The following is a 24,557-nucleotide window of genomic DNA, read 5'->3' as shown; positions in this document are numbered from 1 at the left end:
TAAAGGGATGGTGCATTCTGGTAGTAGGGCATGTCAGAAGCATTTCAGAAAGTGTTTTTCAATAGAAACAAATAATATCAATGGAGCAGCCAGAGACAGCTCCCAGGTTTGTCTTGGGTCGCTGTCTGTGCGGAGTCTGCATGTTTTCCCCGTGTCTGCCTGGGTTTCCTTTGAATGTTCCGGTTTCCTCCCACAAGTCCTGAAAGACGTGCTGTTAGGTAATTTGAATATTCTGAATTCTCCCTCTGTGTACCCGAACAGGCGTCGGAATGTGGAGACTAGGGCTTTTCACAGTAACTGCATTACAGTGTTAATGTAAGCCTACATTTAAAAAAAAAAATTTTTTATTCTCCTCATTTTTCACATTTTCTCCCAAATTTACACCCACCAACAATAAACAATAATCAGCAACAAATATGTCAATCCCCATAACAATAACAACGATCCCATCCTCCCACCAAACCCCAAACATTAGCCCGCATGTTTACATAAACAAATGACAAAATCAGGGATCACCCATAGTCACCCTTAATACACACAGCCCCCATCCCCCCAACCATCCCCCCCAACTAATGTTCGATGTTATCCAGTTCTTGAAAGTGCATAATGAATAAATCCCATGAATTGTAGAACCCCACCATCCTTCCCCTCAGTTCAAACTTAACCTTCTCAAGAGTCAAGAATTCCAACAGGCCCCCCCACCACGCCAGGGCACAGGGTGGAGCGGCTGCTCTCCATCCCAACAGGATCCACCTTCGGGCGATCAACGAGGCAAAAGCTACGATATCTGCCTCCGCCCCGTTTCCAACCCTGGCTGGTCAGACACCCCGAATATGGCCTCCCGGGGACCTGGGTCCAGTTTCACGTGCACCACCTTGAAAATTACCCGAAAAACCGCCTACCAGTAATCCTCCAGCTTGGACAGGACCAAAACATATGAACGTGATTAACCCCCCCCCCCCCCTTTCCCGGCAATGCTCACACACATCTTCTACTCCTTCAAAGAATCGGATCCTCGCCCTTGTGAGGTGTGCTCTGTATACCACCTTCAGCTGTATCTGTCCCAACCTCGCACACGAGGTGGAGGCATTTACTCTCCGGAGCACCTCACACCAGAACCCCTCCTCTATACCCTCTCCCAACTCTTCCTCCCACTTTGCTTTGATCCGTGCCTCTTCCAAAATAGCTCCGTAAACCGCTGACACTACCGCCTTCTCCAGTCCCCCTGTCGTCAGCACCTCCTCCAACAATGTGGAGCCAGTTCGTCCAGGAAGCTCTGTATCTAATGTAAGCCTACTTGTGACAAAAAAGATTATTATTATATTTATGTGGGGATGCCAGCGTTGGACTGGGGTGGGCACAGTAAGAAGTCTTACAACACCAGGTTAAAGTCCCAACAGGTTTGTTTCAAATCACTAGCTTTTGGAGCGCAGCTCCTTCCTCGGGGTGATTCACCAACACCAAGAGTCTGGTCCTGAGGACCGCGTTGTACCACTGCAAAAAGTTCAATTAACTTACACAAGTGGCCACAGTCAGTGAATGCATCTTGAAAAGCATCACCGACTCACCATATAACCAACTTCACACAATGCCCAACTCGCCCATCAGCAATTCCTAGAAACCACAAGTCATGCCTAACATTCTTATGCTCTGATAACTCTCAAATACTTCTCAGTACTGCAAGGTTTACACCCACATCTCAGATTCTGTATACTTTCAGCTATTCAGCTGTTGACAGGCAAATCATCACAAACCACTGACACACTTCCCTTTCTCTTTCAGGACATGACAACACTTTCTAGGAGGTTGCTGTAGACAGCCATGTCAGACCACACAAGGCTGCTTTTCTTCAGCTCCTTGGAAAAGATGGTGCTCCACATTATTAGCACAGAAATTACTGAAGTCACTGTAACCGTCATTGCTGAAAACCTCCATGATGATGGTATATTCCTGCCTATGCACCATATGCTGATGTTATATCCCACTTCAAGCAAATGTTGAAAGGGAGGGAGAGGGTCCGGAGTGCGAAGTGGCAAAGAAAGCAGGAGTGCACTTCAAAAATCAGATTGCGCATGTGTGGTTGCAATGTGGTTTCTAGTGCATAGCAGCAACTGTACTAAAATTAAAATGGAGTCAGTGCCGTTTGGGCAAGTTCCAGTATTTATAAAACTTGTTAAAATGCACTGCTAGAATGCATTTTTAACAAGGGATATCTATTCAAAATTGAGATGGTATGGGCATGTACCTCGTGCTTTTTACCTACCCCGCCCTCCGTTTAATCTTATTCTGCCTGTCTGCATTTGTTTTTAAGGACGCAAGAACTGCTTCCTGGTTAGCCAGTACAGCATGATGAAGGGCATGAACAAGAGCAGATGTCTGATGAAGAATCACTATTATGTTATCTGAAACATGCAACCATCAGTTCAGATACAGGCGGTGTGCACTTTAGAGTGTTGTTTAGAAGCACGATCGGCAATCACTGGTCATGAGTGTGCTGTTGGCAGACCAGGTGAGAGGATGATGTGTGTGTTTCCTCCCAGGGTCAGATGGCAAGATTTGTGCCCTCATAACTCCAAGGTCACGTACAACACAGCAGACTGCCACAAATTTGGAAACGCATTCCGGTAAGTATTGGCGTGCATCAGCTCCACCCTTCCCAAGCAGTTCCGGTAGTGGAGCCTTTGTTTGACAATGACGGTGTCTTGCTCCACAACCTTGATGATTGAACAAATTTGTACTTTGTTTTAAGTTTTCTTTTTTGTTTTTCTACAGCTTGTACTGGGACAAATATTTTAAATATTTACGACCTCAGGCTTACACAAACCAATACAAGCTTTGGAGGCAAAAAGCATCTCTGCACCTAGTTCCATCCTCATCAAATTTCCAATGTTTGCATTTGAAATGAAAATTGCTTATTGTCACGAGTAGGCTTCAAATGAAGTTACTGTGAAAAGCCGCCACATTCCGGCGCCTATTCGGGGAGGCTGTTACGGGAATCGAACCGTGCTGCTGGCTTGCTTGGTCTGCTTTCAAAGCCAGCGATTTAGCTGTGTGCTAAACAGCCCCTTACATTTGACTTACACTGCATGCATTTTTATAAAGTGTAAGTCAAGTGATCTTTCAGAAAAGCTTTCACTACTCATGAGTTAGCACCCATCATATGTGGAGTTTAAAGACTGCTAATATAAAAATAAAAAAACACTTTTCTAAACTATCTAATTGAAACAATGGGGAGACATTTGTGGCCTTTTTCAAACAATTCTTGCCAAACCATTATATCTTCACAGAATGACAGATTGCACATCTACATTGAGCATTGATGCTATTTATTTAAGGGGTGTGTATTTGGAAAGAATTAGGTTTACACATGTAAAGATTTTTGACAGCAGTACATGCATCAATTGTAAAAATATAATTTCAAACCATCGCAACATAAAGAACACAACATTACAAATTCAAGTATTTATATATTATTTTAGTCAAAATAGAAATAAAATATACAATGTACATTTAACACTTTGACCAGTTTTCCATCAATTCTGGATTGGAATTCTCAACTTAGAGAACCACTTGCATTTAAAATTATTCAGCTGAGCAAATGAACTGCAGCAGATAAACGGCCCATATAAAATATTGAAGAAATTTCTTTTGGGTTCACAAGTCTAAACAGCCTACAGGAATCGAAGCTGGGACATATATTAATTTATGGAACAATCTTCCATCGAGCAAAATAAATGCTGACTTGGGTTGAAGTATTCAAAAATGAAAAAGAATGCTGTTTGGGCACCTTCTCAAGCCAATTAAGGGTGAACAGTGCATGCTGATCATGACAGTGATGCTTATATCTCACAGAAGAATAAGATTTAAAAAAAGCAGGGGGATATGTGTTTTATTCTAATGCAGGAATGATCAGAAAATGGTCCATGATTCAGAGTGAAGGCCTAAACTACAAAATTAACTGAAATACTTTTATTTAAACTTTATTTTATTTTTAGATTAGTGTTACAATAAATTAAGTGAAAAATCAGAATTGTATTTTACTATTGTACAGCATGACATTCCTAGAGTCTTATAAAATGCGATTCTCTTGAGTCATTGGTAGTATTCTAATCCAACTTAGAAGTTCATGAGTTCAAAACGCAATCCGAGCAAATAATCTAGGCTGAGAATTTAGTGCAGTACTGTGATACTTCTGGGTTGTCAAAGATATCATCTTTCAGGCGAGATGTTAAACTGGGGTCCAGTCCTCATGTCCAGCTGGATGTAAAATATCCCACATCACTTTCTCGAAGAGGAGCAGGGATCTCCAAGATTGTCCTGGCCAATATTAATCCCTAAATGATTGCCATCAAAAAGATTAACTGGTCATTCATCTCACTGTTGTTTATGGGACCTTGCTAGGTGCAAAATTGGCCATCATGTTTGTATACAAAACAAAGACTACACTTCAAAAGAATTGCACTGGGACATTGTGGCCATGAATAATACTCCTAATTCTTTTTCTTGGAATTTAATTTCTTTCATTCAATAATGTCAAATTAACTACAAGAGCATTGTTAATTAATTTATTATATCATTAAGATATGGGATGCACTCAGATGGTGGTGGAGGTAAATTGAATTGAGACCTTCAAAAGATGATTAAAAATAAAAAATTAATATTCAGGGCTTCAGGTGAAGTGGAAAGGGGGGGGGGGGGGGGGGGGGGGGAAAGAGAGAGAGAGAGAGAGAGAGAGAGGACGAAGCTGGTGTTTTTGCAGAAAGTTAGTGTGGGGCCAAATGCCCTTCTTTGCTGATTTGAGCAAACACCAAATTCTGCAACTTTGGTGACAATATTAGATTATAGCAATATTAACAAGTTAACAGATGATGTGTCGAGTCCTGAAAAAAACTACAAAAAGGCTCAAACAGTTTTAACTTTTAAGGTTTTAAGTTGATATGCATACCTCTCGCATTTTGAAAAAGGCCATTCCTGTTAATAGTGAGTCTGAGCCTGCTTGGTGCTGTGGCCCAATTCGCTCCAATTCCAACTGTTCAGCTACTTCCTGCAAACCACCCTGCATAAGGAAATCACAAATAGATATACTTTGTTTATATAACATACACAGTATTTAAAGTGAGATGGGAAAAATAAGTATTTGCACTCAGAGATTTGTTGCACTTGCAGTCAAACATTCTAGTGAAACAGACACCGCTAACAGAGAATTCTTAAAATGGCACCATAGCATACTGAGCATATCCAAGCCAATAGAATGGCATTATGAATATTAAAAAGATGTCCACTGGACCTCAAGTATACAAGCGGATGGAAAACAAATGGAATGATATATGCTGACAGTGCAGTAAATCATCATCATCCTGCCATATTATTTCAAGAAACATTGCCCTCTCAAACATGAAACTTCAAATGCTTAAGAGGTTTGATACTTAATACTTTGACACTAGCTATTATAAATGCAATGATAACATTCACTCATTAACCAGGTAAGTTTTCCATGTTTTTTGTTAAAGTATTTTTATTAAGGTTTTGCAGAATTTTTCATAATAAAACAGTAGTAACCATAATAAAACAAACTAGAGTGAACATTAACATAGTGCAAAAAGAGAATATACAATAATAATTAAATAGACATTACCACACGCGACTCAGTCTTCCCACACCCATCTCAATGAAGCACTCACCTTCCCCCCCCGCGGATTGCTGCTGCTGACATTTTAATTGTCCCTGAGAAAGTCGACGAACGGCTGCCACCTCAGAGAGAACTCTAGCGTAGACCCTCTTAAGGCAAACTTTATTTTCTCGAGGCTGAGAAACCCAGCCATGTCGGTAACCCAAGTCTCTACACTCGGGGGGCTTCGAGTCCCTCCACATTAGTAAAATCCGTCTCCGGGCTACTAGGGAGGCAACGGCCAAGACGTCGGCCTCTTTCGCCCCCTGAACTCCCGGGTCTTCTGACACTCCAAAGATCGCTATCTCTAGACTCGGCACCACCCGTGTGTTAAGCACCTTGGACATTGCCCTTGTGAACCCTTGCCAGAACACTCTAAAGCTCCAGGCATGCCCAAAACACAGACATGGTTTGCAGGGCTGCCCTTGCACCTCATACAACTGTCTTCTATCCCAAAAAACTTGCTCATTCTCGCTGCCGTCATGTGTGCCCGGTGGACCACCTTAAATTGAATTAGACTGAGCCTGGCACATGATGAGGAGGAATTAACTCTGCCCAGGACCTCTGCCCACAGACCCTCTTCCAACTCCTCATCTAGCTCCTCCTCCCACTTGCCCTTGAGCTCCTCCACCGGGGTTTCCTCCGCCTCCTGTAATTCCTGGTAGATATCCGACACCCTCCCATCCCCCACCCAGGTGCCGGAGACCACCCTGTCCTGTATCCTCAGTGGCAGCAGCGTCGGAAAGCCACTACCTGTTTTTTCGGGAAGACTCGTATTGCAGATATTTAAAGGCGTTTTCTGGCGGCAGATTAAATTTGTCCTCTAGCGCCTTCAAACTGGGAAAGGTTCCGTCTATGAACAGATCTCCCACCATGCTGATGCCTGCCCTCTGCCAGCTCTGGAATCCACCATCCATCCTACCCGGGACAAACCTGTGATTGTTGCACATCGGGGTCCAGACCGACGCTCCGTCCAGCCTCTTGTACCTCCTCTACTGTCCCCAGATCCGCAGTGTCACCACCATCACTGGACTTGTGGAGTAATGGGTCGGCAAGAATGGCAAAGGAGCTGTTATCAAAGCTCCCAGACTAGTACCTTTATATGACGCCGCCTCCAGCTCCAGGTTCTATAGCTAGGGCAAATAATAACGGGGAGGGGGGTCCATGGTCCACACTGGTAGCCTAGGTTTTCCATGCTAAAGATTACAGAAGTACATATCGTTCCTTATTGCAGTACACTTACATTCCAGGGGCGAAATTCTCCGACCCCCACAGGGTTGGAGAATCGCCCGGGGCCGCCGAAAATCCCGCACCCGCCATGGCAGAAATTCTCCGCCACCCGGGAATTGGCGGGGGCGGGAATCGTGCTGCGCCGAGCGGCAAGCACCCTGCGGCGATTCTCCGGCCCGCCGCTGGGAGGCCTCTCCCGCAGCCGTGGTTTGAACCACCTCTGGTGGCGGCGAGATCGGCGGCGCGAGCGGGTCCCCAGGGGGACGCAGGGTGATCGGACCCCGGGGGGTGCCCCCACGGTGGCCAGGCCCGCGATCGGGGCCCACCGATCGGCGGGTGGGCCAGTGCCGTGGGGGCACTCTTTTTCTTCCGCCGCCGCCACGGCCTCCACCATGGCGGAGGCGGAAGAGAATCCCCCGACGCGCATGCGCCGATGGTGACGTCAGCAACAGCTGACGCACGCGCGAACCGGCGATGACCTTTCGGCCAGCCCCGGCACTGGGCGGCAGGCGTCAAAGGCCATTGTACCGGTTTTGGCGCTAGTCGGCGTGTTGCCAACCGCTCCGGCACGGGCCTAGCCCCTCAATGTGAGGGCTTGGCCCCCAAAGATGCGGAGAATTCCGCACCTTTGGGGAGGCCCGACATCGGAGTGGTTGGCGCCACTCCGCTACGCCGGGACCCCCCGCCCCGCCAGGTAGGGGAGAACCCCGCCCCAGATATTGAATCTCTCACAACACTCTTGGTTGTTGTCTGTAATCAGGTTTTGTGATTAAGAACAAAATGCTAGACTGCCGGTGGCGGCTATGAAGGAGTAGGTCGCACATTTGGTGGCACCCACCCGGGTCGGACCTTTGGAACTTTCCCCCCGATTTTTTGTCGGACTTGATTCGGTAAATTGATGGTGGAGGCAATTGTGAAGTGGATTCCTACATCACTGCATGGAGAGGCAGACCAGAAGTGCTCGCAAAGGAAGAAATAGGTGTACAGAGAAGGCTTGGGCTGAAGCTGCAGCGAGAGAAAGCATGGCAGACGGCCGGGGTCCTGACTGATGCAGTTCATTCAGGAGGGCTTCGCCAAGCAGAAACAGGAATGCCTGGACCCGATTAAGGAGGCGATTGCGCAGCTGGAATTCAGACTGGATGCTCAAGACCGGGCGATCCAGAAAGTAGAGAAGGTGCTGGCTGAGCAGGAGGAACATCAAACCGCAAAGGAGTTGGAGGTGGGGATGCTGAGAGATCAGCAGAAAAGGAGCCTGTAAAGTTGGAGGACCGAGAGAATAGGTCCTGCCGGCAGAACTTGAGAATTATTGGTCTCCTGGACAGTCGAAGGAACGGACGCTGGGGCATACATAGCGGCCATGTTCGAGAAGTTTCTGGGGGATGCGACTTACTCCCGACCCTTGGAGGTGGACAGCGCTCAGAGCACTCGCGAGGAAGCCGCATGTGAGGGGGGGGGGTGCCCTGACGACCCCCCCCCCCCCCCCCCCGACCCCGAGGGCAATGGCGGTGAGATTTCACAGGTTCCTGGACAAGGAGCGTATTTTACGGTGGGCCATCCTGCATATCTACCAAGATCTGAGCGCGGAGGTGGCCAGGAGAAGAGCAGGGTTCAACCAGATAAAGTCGATCCTTTTCAAGAAAAAGGTTAAGTTTGGACTGCTGTATCTGGCCCGTCTTTGTGTCACGTATGAGGAGCAACATTTTTATTTTGAGTCGTCCGGGGAAGCGATGGACTTCGCTAGAAGGAAAGGGGCTGGTGGCGGACTGAGATTTGGGCAGCCGAGAGTGAAGGAGTTCTCCTTCTACTCGCATGTGCATAAAGTGTACTCACGGATTGACTTTTTTCATTCTGTACAGGGCTCTACTGACAGGGTTGGTGGACACTGGGTATTCGGCGATTGCAATCTCAGATCATGCCCCGCACTGGGTTGACCTACAGGTTAGCAAGGAGGGCAGCCAGTGCCCGCACTGGAGACTGGGCGTGGGACTTTTAGCGGATGAGGTGGCGTGTGGGTGGCTGAGGAAATGTATTCACAACTACCTGGAATTTAACGACACGGGTGAAGTTTCGGCGGTGGTGGTCTGGGAGGCATGAAGGCGATGGTTAGAGGGGAGCTGATCTCGAAACGGGCCCAAAGGGAGAAGGCAAACAGAGCAGAGATGGACCAACTGATAAAGGAGATACTGCCGGTCGACAGGAGGTATGTGGAGACCCCAGAGGCAGGGCTTCTAAGGGAACGACGGAGGCTACAGGCGGAGTTTGACTTGTTAACTCCAGGGAAGGCGGTGGAGCAGCTGAGGAAGGCGAGGGGGGTGATTTATGAATACAGAGAGAAGGCCAGTAGAATGCTCACGCAGCAACCAGGGGGAAGAAGCCAGGGAGATTAGGAAAGTAAAGGATGGGAAGGGGAACCTGGTCGGAGATTCAGCAGGGGTTAATAAGGCGAGTTTGACAGCAGGTTGTATGAGTCGGAACCCCAGCTGGGCCGGAGGGGATGAGGCAATTTTTAGGGGGGGGGCTGAAGTTCCCGAAGGTGGACGATGGGTTGGTAGAAGGGGTGGGGGCACTGATCAGGTTGGAGGAAATAGCAGAGGGGCTGAAGGCCATGCAGTCGGGTAAAGCCCCGAGGCCGGACGGGTACCCAGTGGAGCTTTATAAAACGTTCTCTGGGATATTGGGGTCGCTGTTGATGAGGACATTTAATGAGACAAGGGAGCGTGGGGTGCTGCCCCGATGATGTCACAGGCCACTATTGATCCTGAAGCGGGACAAGGACCCGGAACTATGAGGGTCCTACAGGCACACCTCCCCACTAAATGTAGACGCCAAACTGTTGGCCAAAATCTTGTCCTCTAGGATTGAAGACTGCGTTCCGGACGTGATTGGGGAGGACCAGACGGGATTCGTTAAGGGTCGGCAGTTGCCGGCCAACGCAAGAAGGTTGCTAAATGTTATCATGATGCCTCCAGAAGGTAGGGACGTGGGGGTAGTTGTTGCAATGGACGCAGAGAAGGCATTTGATCGGGTGGAATGGGAATATCTGTGGGAGGTACAAGGGCGGTATACGCAGACGACCTGCTCCTATATGTTTCGGATCCACTAGAAGGGATGGAAGAAATTATGAGGATCTGGGGGAATTTGGCCGGTTTTCGGGTTATAAACTAAACATGGGGAAAAGTGAGATGTTTGCGATCCAGGCAAGAGGCAGGAGAGGCTATTGGGGGAGTTGCCGTATAGGGTGTTAGGGGGAAGGTTTCGGTACCTAGGTACCCAGGCTACACAGGTTAAATCTGGCCCGACTAGACGACCAAATGAAGGATGATTTCCGAAGGTGGGATGCACTCCCGTTGTCACTAGCTGGGAGGGTGCAGACAGTGAAAATGACGGTCTTCCCGAGATTCCTGTTTGTGTTTCAGTGTCTCCCCATTTTTATTCCGCGGTCCTTCTTTAAACAGGTCAATAAGATGATCACTGGCTTTGGTACCTGCAGGTGCGGGACTTCCTACGCAGGCAAGTCTCAACCTTCCCGCTCCTACCGCCAAAGAGGATACAGGACAGGGTAGTTTCCAGAATGTGGGTGGGAGAAGAGAGGGTTTCTGACATGTACAAGGAACTCATGAGGTCAGAGGAGACACAGACCGAGGAGTTGAAACGCAAGTGGGAAGAGGAGCTGGGGGGAGAGATAGAGGATGGTCTCTGGGCAGACACGTTGAGTAGAGTCAACTCGTCCACATCATGTGTCAGGCTCAGCCTGATACAGTTTAAGGTTATTCACCGGGCCCACATGGCAGTGGCCGAGATGAGCAGGTTCTTTGGGGTAGAAGATAGGTGCGCCAGGTGTGCGGGAGGGCCAGCGAACCATGTCCATATGTTCTGTGCGTGCCCGAAGTTTAGGGGATTCTGGCAGGGGTTTGCGGATGTCATGTCCAAGGTGTTAGGTGGATTGGCCATGCTAAATTGCCCATAGTGTCCTAAAAAGTAAGGTTAAGGGGGGGGTTGTTGGGTTACGGGTATAGGGTGGATACGTGGGTTTGAGTGGGGTGATCATTGCTCGGCACAACATCGAGGGCCGAAGGGCCTGTTCTGTGCTGTTCTATGTTCTATGTGTTGAAAACAAGGATGGCACTGAGTCCAGAGGTAGTGATTTTCGGAGTGTCGGAAGACCCTGGAATCCAGGAAGAGAAAGAGGCAGACGCTTTGGTCTTCGCTTCCCTGGTAGCCCAGAGACGGGTACCATTAGCTTGGAGATACTCAAAGCCCCCGAAGTCGGAGACCTGGCTAACTGACATGGCTAGCTTTCTCTGTCTGAAGAAAATCAAGTTCACCTTGATAGGGTCAACGTTAGGATTCATCCGGAGGTGGCAGCCGTTCGTCGACTCCTTTGGGGAAAATTAGCCGTCTGTAGCCACATCTGATAGTAGCAGATTTTATTTTTATTTTTAGAACTCTCTGGTTTTATTTCTGGTTTCTAAAAGATATTGTGTTTTCATTTTACCGTATGTCATAACTTTGTCAAGTGTTCACATTAGCTCAACATTTCTAGTAGTACAAGCTCACCTGGCTGAAACAAGAGTTAGAAACATGGCAAGTGCAAACATACTCTGTGATTTAACTCAAGGTTAAAATATTTATTATCGTAAGCGATTCAATTTATTCATATAAAATTATGAGAATCTGCTATTTTAGTAGCAAGGGTATTTGTGGTGCTGGATATACCAATGAATTTAACACAAGCTCAGTCCTGTACATATTTGTAAATGGATTTCCCCACAGAATCCAGACAATGCAGAAGGAGCCCATCAAGTCTGCACCGACTCTTCGAAAGGGCACTCTACTTAGTCCTACTCCCCGCCCTATCCCTGCAATCCTATGCATTGATCATGGCCAATCCAACTAACTGCCATATCTTTAGGCTGTGGTAGGAAACCCACTCGGGAAAATGTGCACCTCCAACACAGTCACCAAGGCTGGAACAGAACCGGGTCCCTGGTGCAGTAATGCCACTCCTTTCAAAAATGTTCTTTTGCACAAAGATGAATACTTGCACAGCATTGAAAACGTTTAAATATAAACAATTATGATTTTTAGATAGATTACAGCAATACCTTGAGATTTTTGCAGCTTTTCATGAGATATTTCACATCATAAATTACAGGGAAGAACAACCGTAGGATTTCAAAGAAGTCTGGTTCTTCTTCAGGCAAGTTGGAATTCGTGAGTATTTTGATCAAGTAGCCAAAGTCATACCCACTGTAATGAAACAACCAAACATTGATAACCAAAATCTTACCTTCAACATTAGCCACTCAACAATGCATTAACAATGCTGCAAACTGCAGATACTGAACACCAGGATGAAGGTTTGCAGCTGCAATTTTCCATACAGCAAGTTACTGCCTCTGCCATACAGATGATCCTTGGCCCATTTTGTGCTTCAATTGATGCTGGCTTCAGAGCACCAGTAACGCATGTTTGCCACCCCCACACAAACACACCTGTAAAATGGTCAAGGAATGGGAGTGGGAGGATGTTTTAATGTCTCTTGAATATGATAGCTATTCATATATCACGATGAACATTTGCTGCAGTTATTTCTTTTAATGATTCATGAGATGTGAGCATCACTAGCAGGATTAGCATTTATCACCTATTTGAATTGCCATCGAGAAGGTGATGTAGGTACACTCAGTATTAAGTAGAACTCTTCAGATTTTAACGCTGTCATGTGAGAGTATCTTTAAGAGATGGGTGTTTACTACTGCAGTGATGTCAGAGAGTGGGTGGAGCTGGGCTATCTGGTCAGCTTTTTACTTTCGTTTTAGGCTGTTTGCTGCAGGGTGTGTTTTAGTTTTGTTTTCAGAGCTGGATAGCTGCAGTCACAGCCAGAAGATGTATGAATCTCTCTCTGTAATCTAAAGACTGTAAATCGATCCTGGTGATTTAAAACTAATAACAGTAATGACTTTAACCTGATGTGCTTCTGGTAAAAGGTGTTTTAAGTCTTATGGATGTTAAAAGGAAAGCTTAAAGGATTACTTAGTGTTGTATTCTTTGGGGGTTGTATTTGAATTAATGGTTGCTAAGATGTTCACTGTATGTTTTAAAAAGGTTAACTTGAGTTCATCAAATAAACATTGTTTTGCTTTAAAAATACTTTTCCATTTCTGCTGTATCACACCTGTAGAATGGGCCGTGTGCTCCCCATACCACAATCTAGTAAAAGGTGTGGGTCAGGTGAACTCCATGATACACTTTGGGGTTCTCTAAACCCTGGCCCATAACACAAGGATGATGAAGGATTGGTGTAGATTTCCAAGTCAGGATGCCAAGACACTTGGTGGGGAACCTGCAGGTGATAGTGTTCCCATCTGCCTGTCATCCTGGTTCTTCTAGCTGGATTGGAAGGTGCTGTCGTACGAACCTTAGTGAGTTGCTCCAGTATATCTTGTAGATGGTACACACTGCTGCCACTTTGTGTTGGTGGAGAAGGAAGTGAATGTTGAAGGTGATGGATGGGGTGGCAATGAAATGATATTGCTCGGTTTCCCACAGCATTACCCTGGATCTCCAGGTTACTTGCCCAGCAACAGTACCATTGCACCGCCATTCTAAATTGCTTCTTAGTGTCCAAGAATGTATAGGTTAGGTTAGGGGGATAGGGCGGGGGAGTGGACCTAGGTATGGTGCTCTTTCAAAAGGTTGGTGCAGACTTGATGGGCCGAATGGACTCTTTCTGCACTGTAGGAATTCTATGGTTCTAGGTAACGTAATTGTATCAATGCTATCTAAAACTAAGTAAAATCTCCATCCAGATATTTCGCATTTTTACAATCCACAATAATTATCATACATATGCAGTCAAGACAATTGTAGGTACGTGAGCATTATTGGTCTATAGATGGTTAATATAGTGTTTCCACTCCCTTAGGGGCAAGGTGTTGCCATTGGGTGGCCAGCACATGAATGGTGTGTTCTTAACTACTCAACACAAGTGGTCATGGCCTGAACAACAGATATGCTGCTTTCAAGGATTAGATTATGAGACGAGATATAACTAGACCCATATTCCTTGGAACATAGATGGTTAGAGGATGATTTGATTGGGCTTTGTAGGATTTTAAAAGGAATTGATAGGATAGATAACACTTTTTTCAGCTGGAGCATGAGCCTACGACAAGGGGACATAACCGTAAAATCAGAGACAGGCTATTCCAGAGAGGAGGAAACATTTCTTCACTCCAAGGAGGCAGAAATGTAGAATTCTGACCCATAAAAAGACTTTAGCTCAGTTAAGAATTCTAAATCCGAGATTACCGATTTTTGCTAGACAAGGGTATGAAGGCAAAAAAGGTGAATGGAGTTCAAATGCAGATCAGCCATGATCTTAATAAATAGACAAGATCAAGGGGCTGAGTGGCCTACTTCTGTTCTTATCTTCCTGAGTACATTCAAAGGAACTGATATGACCAAAATCTTTAGGCCTGCAGTGAAAATATGTATGGTTGATCCATTTTTAAAAATGAGAAAAAAGAACCACATGATCTAATTCACAGACCTCCTGAAGATGTGCCAGATGATGGCCTTTTATCTTCAGCTCATCTGCAGGTCTTTTGAAGATTACAAGACCGAGCATTCCAGACCTAACTATTTGAATAGTACACTATACTCGACATCCACTACAAGCTGTTACATACAAGGTATCCATGAAGTCCTCCACTATGGGAAGGGAATTGTCCCGTCTGGTTTGGAATTAATAAAACCTGATAAAAATTGCAGTGTTCTCTATTATGAAAGCCCTGATTAGTGAATAGGATAATGGCCACTCTTTGCTTTTCAGAATCGGTGCTAAATACAATGTGGTTTAAGTTTTTACATCAAATATTTGTCAAGTTCTGACAGGGGTCTTTGATGTGCAGCAAAAAGAGTGATGCAACTCCATGGCCCTACTCATCCTCCAACTCTCCGAGATATCTCAGCTTCTCCAATTCTGGCCTCCTGTACATCCTCGATTTCAAGTGCTCCACAATTGATGACCATGCCCCAAGCAGTCTAGGCCCAAGGCTCTGGAATTCCCTCCTTAAACGTACTTCCCCCTCTTCACCTCATTTAGAAGACTTCTTATAACCTAGCTCTTTCACCAAGCCATCTATCCCAATATCCCTTTTTTGTGGCTCACCTGTAAAATTTTGACAGTGCTGTTAAAGCGGTGTGGAACTTTTCACTGCCTTAAAGACACTCTAAATGCAAGTAACAGCTGCTATATTATTTGATTTTCTTAGCCTCTTTCCACAGGTCCCCAGTAAAACACTTGTCAATTAACAATCAAAATATTCCACATAGCTGTCTTGCAATTAGAATTGTGAGAAACTGCATATATATTGGACTGAGAAATTGTCATAGTCTGGCTACTCGCTAGAATATAGAATTAATTCTATATCCGCAGGAGTTTAGAAGAATAATCTGAGATGTCATTGAAACATGCAAGATTCTGAAGGGACCTGACAGGGTAAACACCGAGAGGTTGTTTCCCATGGCTGGAGAATCTGGAACACAGGGGCAGTGGCTCAGGCTAAGGGCCCAATCATTTAAGATTGAGATGAGAAATTTCTTCACTCACTCAAAAGCATTATTTGGAATTCTCCACCCCAAGAGTATTGTGGATGCTCCATTGTTGAATGTATTTTAGGTGGAGACTAAGGCATCAAAAGTTATGGGAAGAAGGCAGGAAAGTGGAGTTGAGATCAGCCATGATCATACTGAATGACAAGCAGGCTTGAGGGGGTCACATGGTCAGCTCTGGCTCCTAGTTCTTGGGATTTATGTTCCTACCCACTTAAATATTGTTCCTACTTGAACACCTTTCTTTGTGTTTCAACATGTTGCCCATTAATTTCCAATGTATTCACAGTTACATTTGCCAAATTCATGGTTAGAACTCGAACATTGAATATTTAGGCACATCACATTGGTAGGATTGAGCTTTAGCCTGTTTGAGAACACTAAACCCATACAGAAGCCTGTGAAACAGATTAAATAAATATATTTAAATTCATGTCTTAAAATGAACTAAATTAATATTTACTTGTTCAGACATAATAGTTCCTCATAGATGGTATATAAAGTTATTTTCTATGTAATTGTTTAAAGTAAATTGGATAATGCATTGTTTTATAAGGGGATGAGCTGATATCATATGATCCAGTGTTTGACATGCCGCAGGTGAAGCAATGTCAAGGCCACAAGATCAATTAGTCAGGTCGAACTTAACTGTTTGATTAAATTCTGCAGATGAGGTTAAAGTTTAATTTGAGTCAATCTGGAGGGAGAGGTAGATTGGGGGGGGGGGGGGGGGGGGGGGGGGGGCACAGCTAAACCTAAAAGGAAAGAAAGGTGAACCACGGGAGGCAGGGAAATGACAGTCGGAAGGAGGGCACAGGATACGATAACAAACTTGGCATCTACAGGAACAGAGAACAAGGAGAATACAGGCGAAAGACGGGAGGAACGGCTGAAGTGGAGGCGAGCGCGAGACGACAATTGCAGCGAGATCCGTCCAGGAGAAGCAAGTGGCAACACCAACACCAAACCCATTGAGTATTGCCCACTGTAATTGTTTCTCTAGCACCCAAATGTATATTTACCTCCCCAGTCTTCACCCCCCACCTCCCACAGTCGCCTACTTGTGTTGTAATTATTTTGCCAGTTGTACAGAGTTGCTGCTGTTGAGCTGGTGCACAATACCCTACCAGTTATTCTATTTTATTTTTTTATTATTACTTTATTTTTGGTATGTTAGGGTGTGCCCTTCTCTTCTATACATGTGTGTGTAGATATATTTCTTATTCTGTGTACATAACGGTAAATATACTTTGTTCTAAAACCCAATAAAAACATTTATAAAAGAAAAAATTTGATTCATGCTATGAGTTAAGGGATAGAAGAGTGCTGGAGGATGGCATGAAAAAAGAGGATCAGGCATTATCATGTTGAATGGCTCAGCAGCTCGAAGAGCCAAATTGCCTACTCATGCTCCTATTTTCTATGTTTCTAACCCAGGATGAAATGTCCAGCAAAAACAAAAAGAATAAGTTACTTAAAATCATCGTTTAACACTAGTCAGAATGTCTGTTCATTTCTTTCTCTGAATGTTTCAAATACTTAAGTTGGAAGTGATTTGCAGATGATTCGGTAAGGAAAGAGTTAATCAGAGCAAGAGCAGAAGTCTGCTATTTTAAACTGTTGTTTTGTTAATTTTTAACCATTGCTTGTTAATCAGGGAGTATGGTTTTGAAATTATAATATTAGAAATGACCCATTGATGTTATGATTGTGCAATTACACAACAATTCTAACATAACTGATCTTTTGAACTGGGACTGACACTTCCAGCACTGGTGTGTTTTTAATATGAAGTAATCACCTGCTTAATGGGCTAAGTTCATTGGGAACATGCCAATGTGTGTTGTCCTCAGATTTGAGAGAACTGTAGTACTGATCAGTAGCTGCAAGAACACTAGTTTATCCTGCAAAAGAAAAAATCTGCATAAAACATTATCTTTTTAATTAAAATCTCTGCAGGATATGTCGACCAACTTAGTGATTAGGGGGTACAGAATCAAAGACAAACTTATAGTTAACAGTTTCACTTGGTCAAACAACAATTAAATATAACTGGAAAGGAATAAGTGGGCAAAATAAGAGATATACTGTGCTCACTAAATTGAGCTAGTTAGGGCAGGGTCTTAGCTTGCTGACGGAATTATCAAAAAGGTTGATGTTCTTACTAGGTTCTCCCTACATGGAATTGTTTTAACATGGCACAATTATACCACGATATGTTGGAAAGACAGCTGATGATCACAGAACAGAGCTGAGAAAAAAATGACAAGTTCTGACTTGTACTAAGAAAATGGATTTCAACGGTCTAAATACTAAGTTTAGAACGGTAACAAATTTGAGACCCTAACCATCAGATGTGGTTGTAGGTATTATGTAGTGAGGTTTATGTTGAAGTAACAAGTATTTTATATTACATAAAGTGGATGTTAACATTTCAAGACGTTATTGATTCTGAGGGATTGGCAGAACATCCAAACATAAATAAATACATTCTCTAACAATGCAATCAGCTACATAAAATTGTATGGAGTAAATTGCCTATTATATGTAAACAAAGTGTGAGTAGGAAGATATACTTGAACAGGAAATGCACGAACAATGCAATTTAAGAAAGGCAACTAGTCATTTAGTGGTGAATGCTCACAATCTTGAATCTGAAATTTAAAGGGACTTTCCAATTCTCAAAGATCCATCACAAAAAATGAATTAATCTCCAAATGGCCAAACGGTATGTTTTGTAAACAACTGCTCTACATTCTGGTCTGTTTCAATTTGGTCTCAGAATACATTGTGTATTATATTGTCACACATTTCTATTAAAGCAGCTTGACTCACCAACAGCATAGGTTGACATATTTAAAAACATGTGGACACTTCCTGTCCACAAACCTTTCTCCCCATCTAATGTTTTTGAGCATTTCAAAAGGAGACCATTTGGTCCACTGTGTTGGCTCTTTGAAATAAGTATCCAATTAGCCCTGCTATTTTTCCATAACTTTTTTTAATATATACTTTCCAAATATAATCCAATTCAGTTTTGAAAGTTACCACTTCATCTTTTATTTTTTATTAAACTAAATCCATTATTTCAAATTGTGCATTCTATATCATTACAATTTGCCATTTGTTACATCTCTCATCATCTCCCTTTGGTTCTTTTGAGCATTATTTTAAATGTGTACACTGGAAAAGAATCACCAATCGACCAATTGCTCTACGCAGAGCAAGTCCAACTTCTCTCCGCTAAAGTCCCATATCCTGGGTATCATTCTTGTAAACCTCCTTTGCACCCTCTTCAAGGATCTGACATGTTTCCTAAATTATGATGCCCAGTCCTATACACAATACTCCAGTTGAGACTTAACCAGCACTTTCTAATATTTAAACAAAGTATGCTTTTCTGCATTGATTTATAGGGCTCAGTATCCCCTATGCAATTTTTGTAAATAACCGTAACAACCTTGCCTGCTATCTTTAAAGATTTGTAAATGTCAATGCCCAGGTTTCCTCATTCCTGTGCCCACATTTCATAAATAACCAATATGTGATTTCCAATGCAAATAACATAGCAGGAAAGGAATAAATTAGACACCACCATTTCATCAAAAATGAAAAAAGACATTAACAAACCTGAGATGAGAAAAGCCCATTTGGATCCTTGACGTTCGTCTCTCTTGTGCCCTAAATCTTATAAATTAGAGGAGCAGGGAATTCCGGTGGCGGCTATGGAGCGAGTGGTCGCACATTTGGTGGTTCCCACTTGAGGTGCAATTGCTTGGTGCTTTTTCACCCGATTTGTGGAGTGTTTGCTAGTGTGAGGTGCATGAGCACTGAGAAATAGTTGCGCTCCATCAGTCAGGCCGGTTTACAGCTTACCAGATGGGGAGTGTACCGAGTAAGAGGCAGCAGCCTGATCGAGAGGTTACTCGAAGTGCAACAGAGGAAAAGACGGTGGAGGTTTCTGGGTTAGCGTTGTAGTAGTCTGCTGAGAAACTGCTGGATTTTTTGAATGCAAAGTTCCAGCAGCAGAGGCAGGAGGCCTCAGAGGATCTTGAAAAGGTAGTGGAGCCACTTAAGGTGGCTATCGAGCGAGTGCAGCAGAGCCTGGAGGCACAGGGTCTGGCGCTCCAGAAGGTGGAGGAGGCAGTGGGTGGGTATGAGGACCAGCAGGCCTTGTTGGAGGCAGAGATGGTGCTCGTGGCAGAGAGCCAGAAGAGGTGGCGAGAAGGTGTAGGACCTGGAGAATTGTTCCAGGAGGCAGAATCTCCGGACTGTGGGGCTGCCTGAAGGGATTGAGGGAACTCACGCCACAGGGTATGTGGTGAATATGTTCAAGAAGTTGGTGGGGGAAGGGGGGTCTTTGACCGTCACCTCAAGGTGGAGCAGAGGGTGCTGCGGAGGAGGCTGAAGGCAGGGGAGCCGCCGAGGGCGATGGTGGTGCAGCTCCATCTGTTTTTCGACAAGGACAAGATACTGAGGCGGGCGAAGGAAGCAAGAAAGTGCACCTGGGAAGGGAACTTGCGGAGGATACATCAGGACTCGGGTGCGTAGTTGGCCAAGCGGCGAGCCAGCTTCAATCAGATCAAGGCTGCTCTCTACAAGGAGGGAGTGATGTTTGCAGTGTTGTATCCTGATCTTGTAGGTCATGCACCAGAATTGAGAATTTTATTTTGACACGCCAAAGGAGGTGAGTCAATTTATGAGACACCATGGACTGGGAGGCATGTGAGGATATTGAACTTTGGAGATGTTAATGTGAGGAATTTGGGTCTGCATGCTGGGCAGTTTGGTGTATATAATATACCTGGATGCGAAGTGAGTAAATGCGTTTTATTGTTTTTGGGGAATTGCGGGTGAAGGGCGGTTGGGGGTGGGAAGGGGGTAGGCGGCAGTTTCAAGTGGGGGCCACCATGCTACCTGGTTGGCTAGTTAGAGGGAGTGAAGTGGAGGGTCTGTGGAGGGAGTGGGGGGGTGGTTGGGTTTTCTTGGGGTGGGGGGATACGCTGAAGTGGGTGGAGTTGGTGTGACTGAGTTTGTTAAGTGGAAACGGCGGTTGACATCTTGGGGAAGGTTGGAGGATGAGCTTTTGAGAGCACGGGCCTTACATAAAACATCCGTAAGACAAAGGTACTCAACCAACTTGCCCCCGCTGGACAAGACTGTTCCTGTTAGTCAAAATCCACTGAGACCTTGGACAACATGGACCACTTTTCATACCTTGGGAGCCTATTGTCAACAAGGGCAGACATCGATGACAAGGTTCAATGTCACCTTCAGTGTGCCAGCGCAGCCTTCGGCCACCTGAGGAAGAGAGTGTTTGAAGGCCAGAACCTCAGCCCAGCACCATGATTATGGTCTACAGAGCAGTAGTGATACCCGCTCGCCTATAGGGCTTAGTTGCGGACTATGTACAGCAAGCATCTCAAAGCCCTGCGCTGCCCCCACAAGATCCTGCAAATCCATTTGCAGGATAAGCTGACCAATGTAATTTTTTTTGTTTGGGCCACATCCCCAGCATGAAAACATTGAGCACACTCAATCAGCTCCGCTGCAGGCTACACTGTCTGCATGCCTGACATGAGACTTCCAAAACAACTACTCTACTCGCAGCTTTGACACAGCAAGTGAGCCCCAGGATGGCAGAGGAAACACTTCAAGGACACCCTTAAAACCTCCTTGAAAAACGCAACATCCTCACCGACGCCCGAGAATTCCGAGCCCAAGACCGCCCGAAGCAGAGGAAAAGCTTCTGGGAAGGAGCTGAACACGGAGTTTAATCGCTGAGATGAAGCTGAAGCCAAGTGTCAACACAGAAAGGAGCGAGTGGCAACCTGGGCACCCCACCCACCCGCTCCTCCAACCACTGTCTGCCCCACTCTAAGTCATGTATTGGACTCCTCAGTCACCTGAAAATTCATTAGTCATCCTCGACACTGAGGGACTGCCCAAGACGACCTTTGCCTTAAAAAATAGTCATAAACCCTGCTTCCACCACCTTTTGAGGAACAGTTCCAAAGACTCAACACTGAGAAAAAAATTCTAATTTTGGTCTAAAAATAAGGAGTCACCCATTTAAAATAGTGGCCCCTTGTTCTAGGTTCTCAACAAGAATAAAAATCCTCTTCACGTCCACCCTGTCAAAACCCTTCAGGACCATATATGTTTCAACCAAGTCACCTCTTAGTCTTTTAACTAAAGTAGATCAAGCCTAACCTGGATACCTTTTCGTCATAAGACAAGCCACTTGGCACAGTCTAGTAACCCTTCCCTAAACTGCTTCCAACACATTTACATCCTTCCTTAAATAAGGAGACCAATATGTACACACCAGGTATGGTCTCACCATTGCTTTGTATATCTGAAGCATGACCTCCCTACTTTTGCATTCAATTCCTCCAGCAATAAATGATAACATTCTATTAGCTTTCCTAATTACTTGCTTTGCCTGCATGCTGGTATTGTGATTCATGCACGAGCACACCCATACCCCTTTGTGTAGAGCTCTACGATCTCACGATTTAGACAATGCTTCTTTATTTTTCCTGCCAAAATGGACAATTTCACATCTTTCTACATTATACTCCATTTGCCAGAACTTTGCCCACTCATTTAGCTTATGTCCCTTTGTAGCCTCCTTGTAACCTCTTCGCAACTTATGTTCCCACCTATCTTTTGTCATCAGCGAATTTAGCAACAAAACCTTTGATATCTTTATCCAAGTCATTTATATAAATTGTAAATGTTGAGGCCTCAGCAGTGATTCCTATGGCACAGCAATCATTACATCTTGCCAGCCAGAAAAAAACCCATTTATGCCTATCCTTTGTTTCCTGTTAGCTAGTCAATCATCTATCAATGCCAATGTGCTATCCCCCACACCATGAGCTTCTATTTTACACAATAATCTTTGATGAGGCACCATATCAAATCCCTTCTGGAAATCTCAGTACATCCACTGGCTTCCCTTTTTCCACAGCACACGTTACTTCTTCAAAGAACTCTAATAAATTGGTTAAATATTATTTCCCTTTCACAAAACTATGCTGATTCTGCCCGATTACCCTGACTTTTTCCAAGTGCCCTGCTATAATAATAGCTTCTAACATTTACCTTATGACAGATGTGAAGCTAGCTGTCCTGTAGTTTCCTGCTTTCTGTCTCCCTCCCTTTTTGTATAAGGGAGTTACATTTGGCTATTTTCCAGTCAAGGGAATTTTGAAAAATTAAAACAACACAACTGTCTCACTAACCATTTATTTTAAGGCCCTCGGATGAAGTCCATCTGATCCTGGGGACTTGTCAGCCCACAATTCCAACAATTTTCTCAATGCCACTAGAGTTCCTTCCTCCTTCTCATTTCAGCTATTTCTGGAATGTTACTTGTATCCTCTTTGGTGAAGACTGATCCAAAATACCTGTTCAGGTCATCTGCCATCTTTTTATTTTCCATTATTAATTCCCAAGACTCACTTTCTATAGAACAACCACTCACTTCAACTCTTTATAAAATATATGTATAGAAATTCTTACTATTTGTCTTTATATTTCGAGCTAGCTTTCTCACGCACTCTAATTTTTCATTCCTTATCAATTCTTTGGACATTCTTTGCCGTTTTTTATATTGTCACCTTCTGACCTATCACCCACCTTTGCACAATTATATGCTTTTTCCTTATGTTTGATACTACCTTTAATTTCTTTAGTTAACCACAGACGGTGGCTCCTCTGAAAGTATCTATTCTGTAATATCCCCTTAAATGGCTGCCACTGCCTCTCTATTGTCCTACCCGTTAACCTAATTTACTGGTCCACTTTAGCTAGCTGAGCTTTGTAAAATTCAATCATAATATGATTGCTGTTACCCAGGAGCACCTTCACTGAGGATATTAATTAATTATCTCATTACAGAATACCAGCTCAAGTATAGCCTGCTGCCTGCCTTGCTCCAGAATGACTTTAAGAAACTATCCCTAAAACTTGTATGAATTCCTCATCTAGGCTCCTTTTGCCCGGAGGATTTTTCCAGTCCATGTATAGATTAAAATCCCATGATTATTGCTGTACTTTTCTGACAAGCTCCCATTATTTCTTCCTTTATAATCCAGTCATATTGTGCAGTTACAATTAGGCCTGTACACCACTCCCACAAGTGACTTGCCTTCATCATTTCTCATCTCTACCCAAGCTGCTTCTAGGTTAGTTTCCTTGAACTTGCGTCATCCTGCTCTATTATGCTAATGCCATCATTAATAAACAGAGCTATCCCGCCACCTTTTCCTAACTTACCGGCCTTGCTAAATGTGATGTACCTGTCAATATTCAAGTCCCAATTTAGGTTATCCTACAGCCATGTCTCTGTAATGGTTATCAGAATGTACTTATTTATTTCTATTTCCACCATCAGTTGATCTGTATCGTTTTGAATGTTACATGCATTAGATACAGTGCCTTCAGTTTTGTCCTTTTATTATTTTTGTAATCTCTAGCCTTATGTGAGATTTACTTTTAGATTTGTACTCTGCCTCTTCCTGTCATCTTGAAGATAACATTACATTTTAATGCTCCTAATGCTTATGAGTAGAAATTTTAGTTGTTAGTGAATATGTACTGGTTACCTACCTGTGGAATGAAAGCCACTTGACCCCTTCGCATAATACAACACCAGATGTCATAAGTACTTCTGCAAAATACATTGTATCAATCCCTTCCTCCTCATGTTTTTTAAACTGGATACCAGAAGTTGTAAGGAGCTCTATTGAGTCTTGAGCATACATGTCCTCTCTAAAATCGACAGGAAAATTTAAAAACAGAAAAATAAACATAAGCAAATGTGTCTCTTACAACACAATCTATATAAAATGGTAAATCCATCAGTTATCCATGGTATAATGCATTAAGATTTGCATGATATATTTTTATCTGTATTGTTTTCAACATGTTTAAATTGCAGTACAATGTCTTTTGCTCACAATCACAATTTCATCTATTTATTTTCCACTGTTTGGTGAATTTCATTAATTGGTCTGAAGTACATGAACTA

The 24,557-nt window shown here is 44.0% G+C and overlaps 1 protein-coding gene across 3 annotated transcripts in view; it reads right to left on the bottom strand.

Moving 5' to 3' along the window:
• Positions 1-24,557, bottom strand: part of LOC119962881 (CCR4-NOT transcription complex subunit 7) — a 60,900-nt gene that overhangs the window by 6,441 nt on the left and 29,902 nt on the right. For 2 of the 3 annotated variants that reach the window (XM_038791106.1, XM_038791108.1), the window contains 3 exons: positions 24,137-24,298; positions 12,004-12,148; positions 4,946-5,056 (listed from right to left, as the gene is read on the bottom strand). In XM_038791106.1, coding sequence (XP_038647034.1) covers positions 4,946-5,056; positions 12,004-12,148; positions 24,137-24,298 — 418 coding nt within the window. Of the gene's footprint in view, positions 1-3,426; positions 4,335-4,945; positions 5,057-12,003; positions 12,149-24,136; positions 24,299-24,557 lie in introns of those variants that run through there. The other variant, XM_038791109.1, reaches the window with a different exon arrangement.

The sequence above is a fragment of the Scyliorhinus canicula genome, chromosome 3, assembly GCF_902713615.1.
Source record: "Scyliorhinus canicula chromosome 3, sScyCan1.1, whole genome shotgun sequence".
Lineage (NCBI taxonomy): Eukaryota > Metazoa > Chordata > Chondrichthyes > Carcharhiniformes > Scyliorhinidae > Scyliorhinus > Scyliorhinus canicula.
Note: the sequence above shows the minus strand (reverse complement) of the source record. Positions and strands in the feature narration are given on the sequence as shown.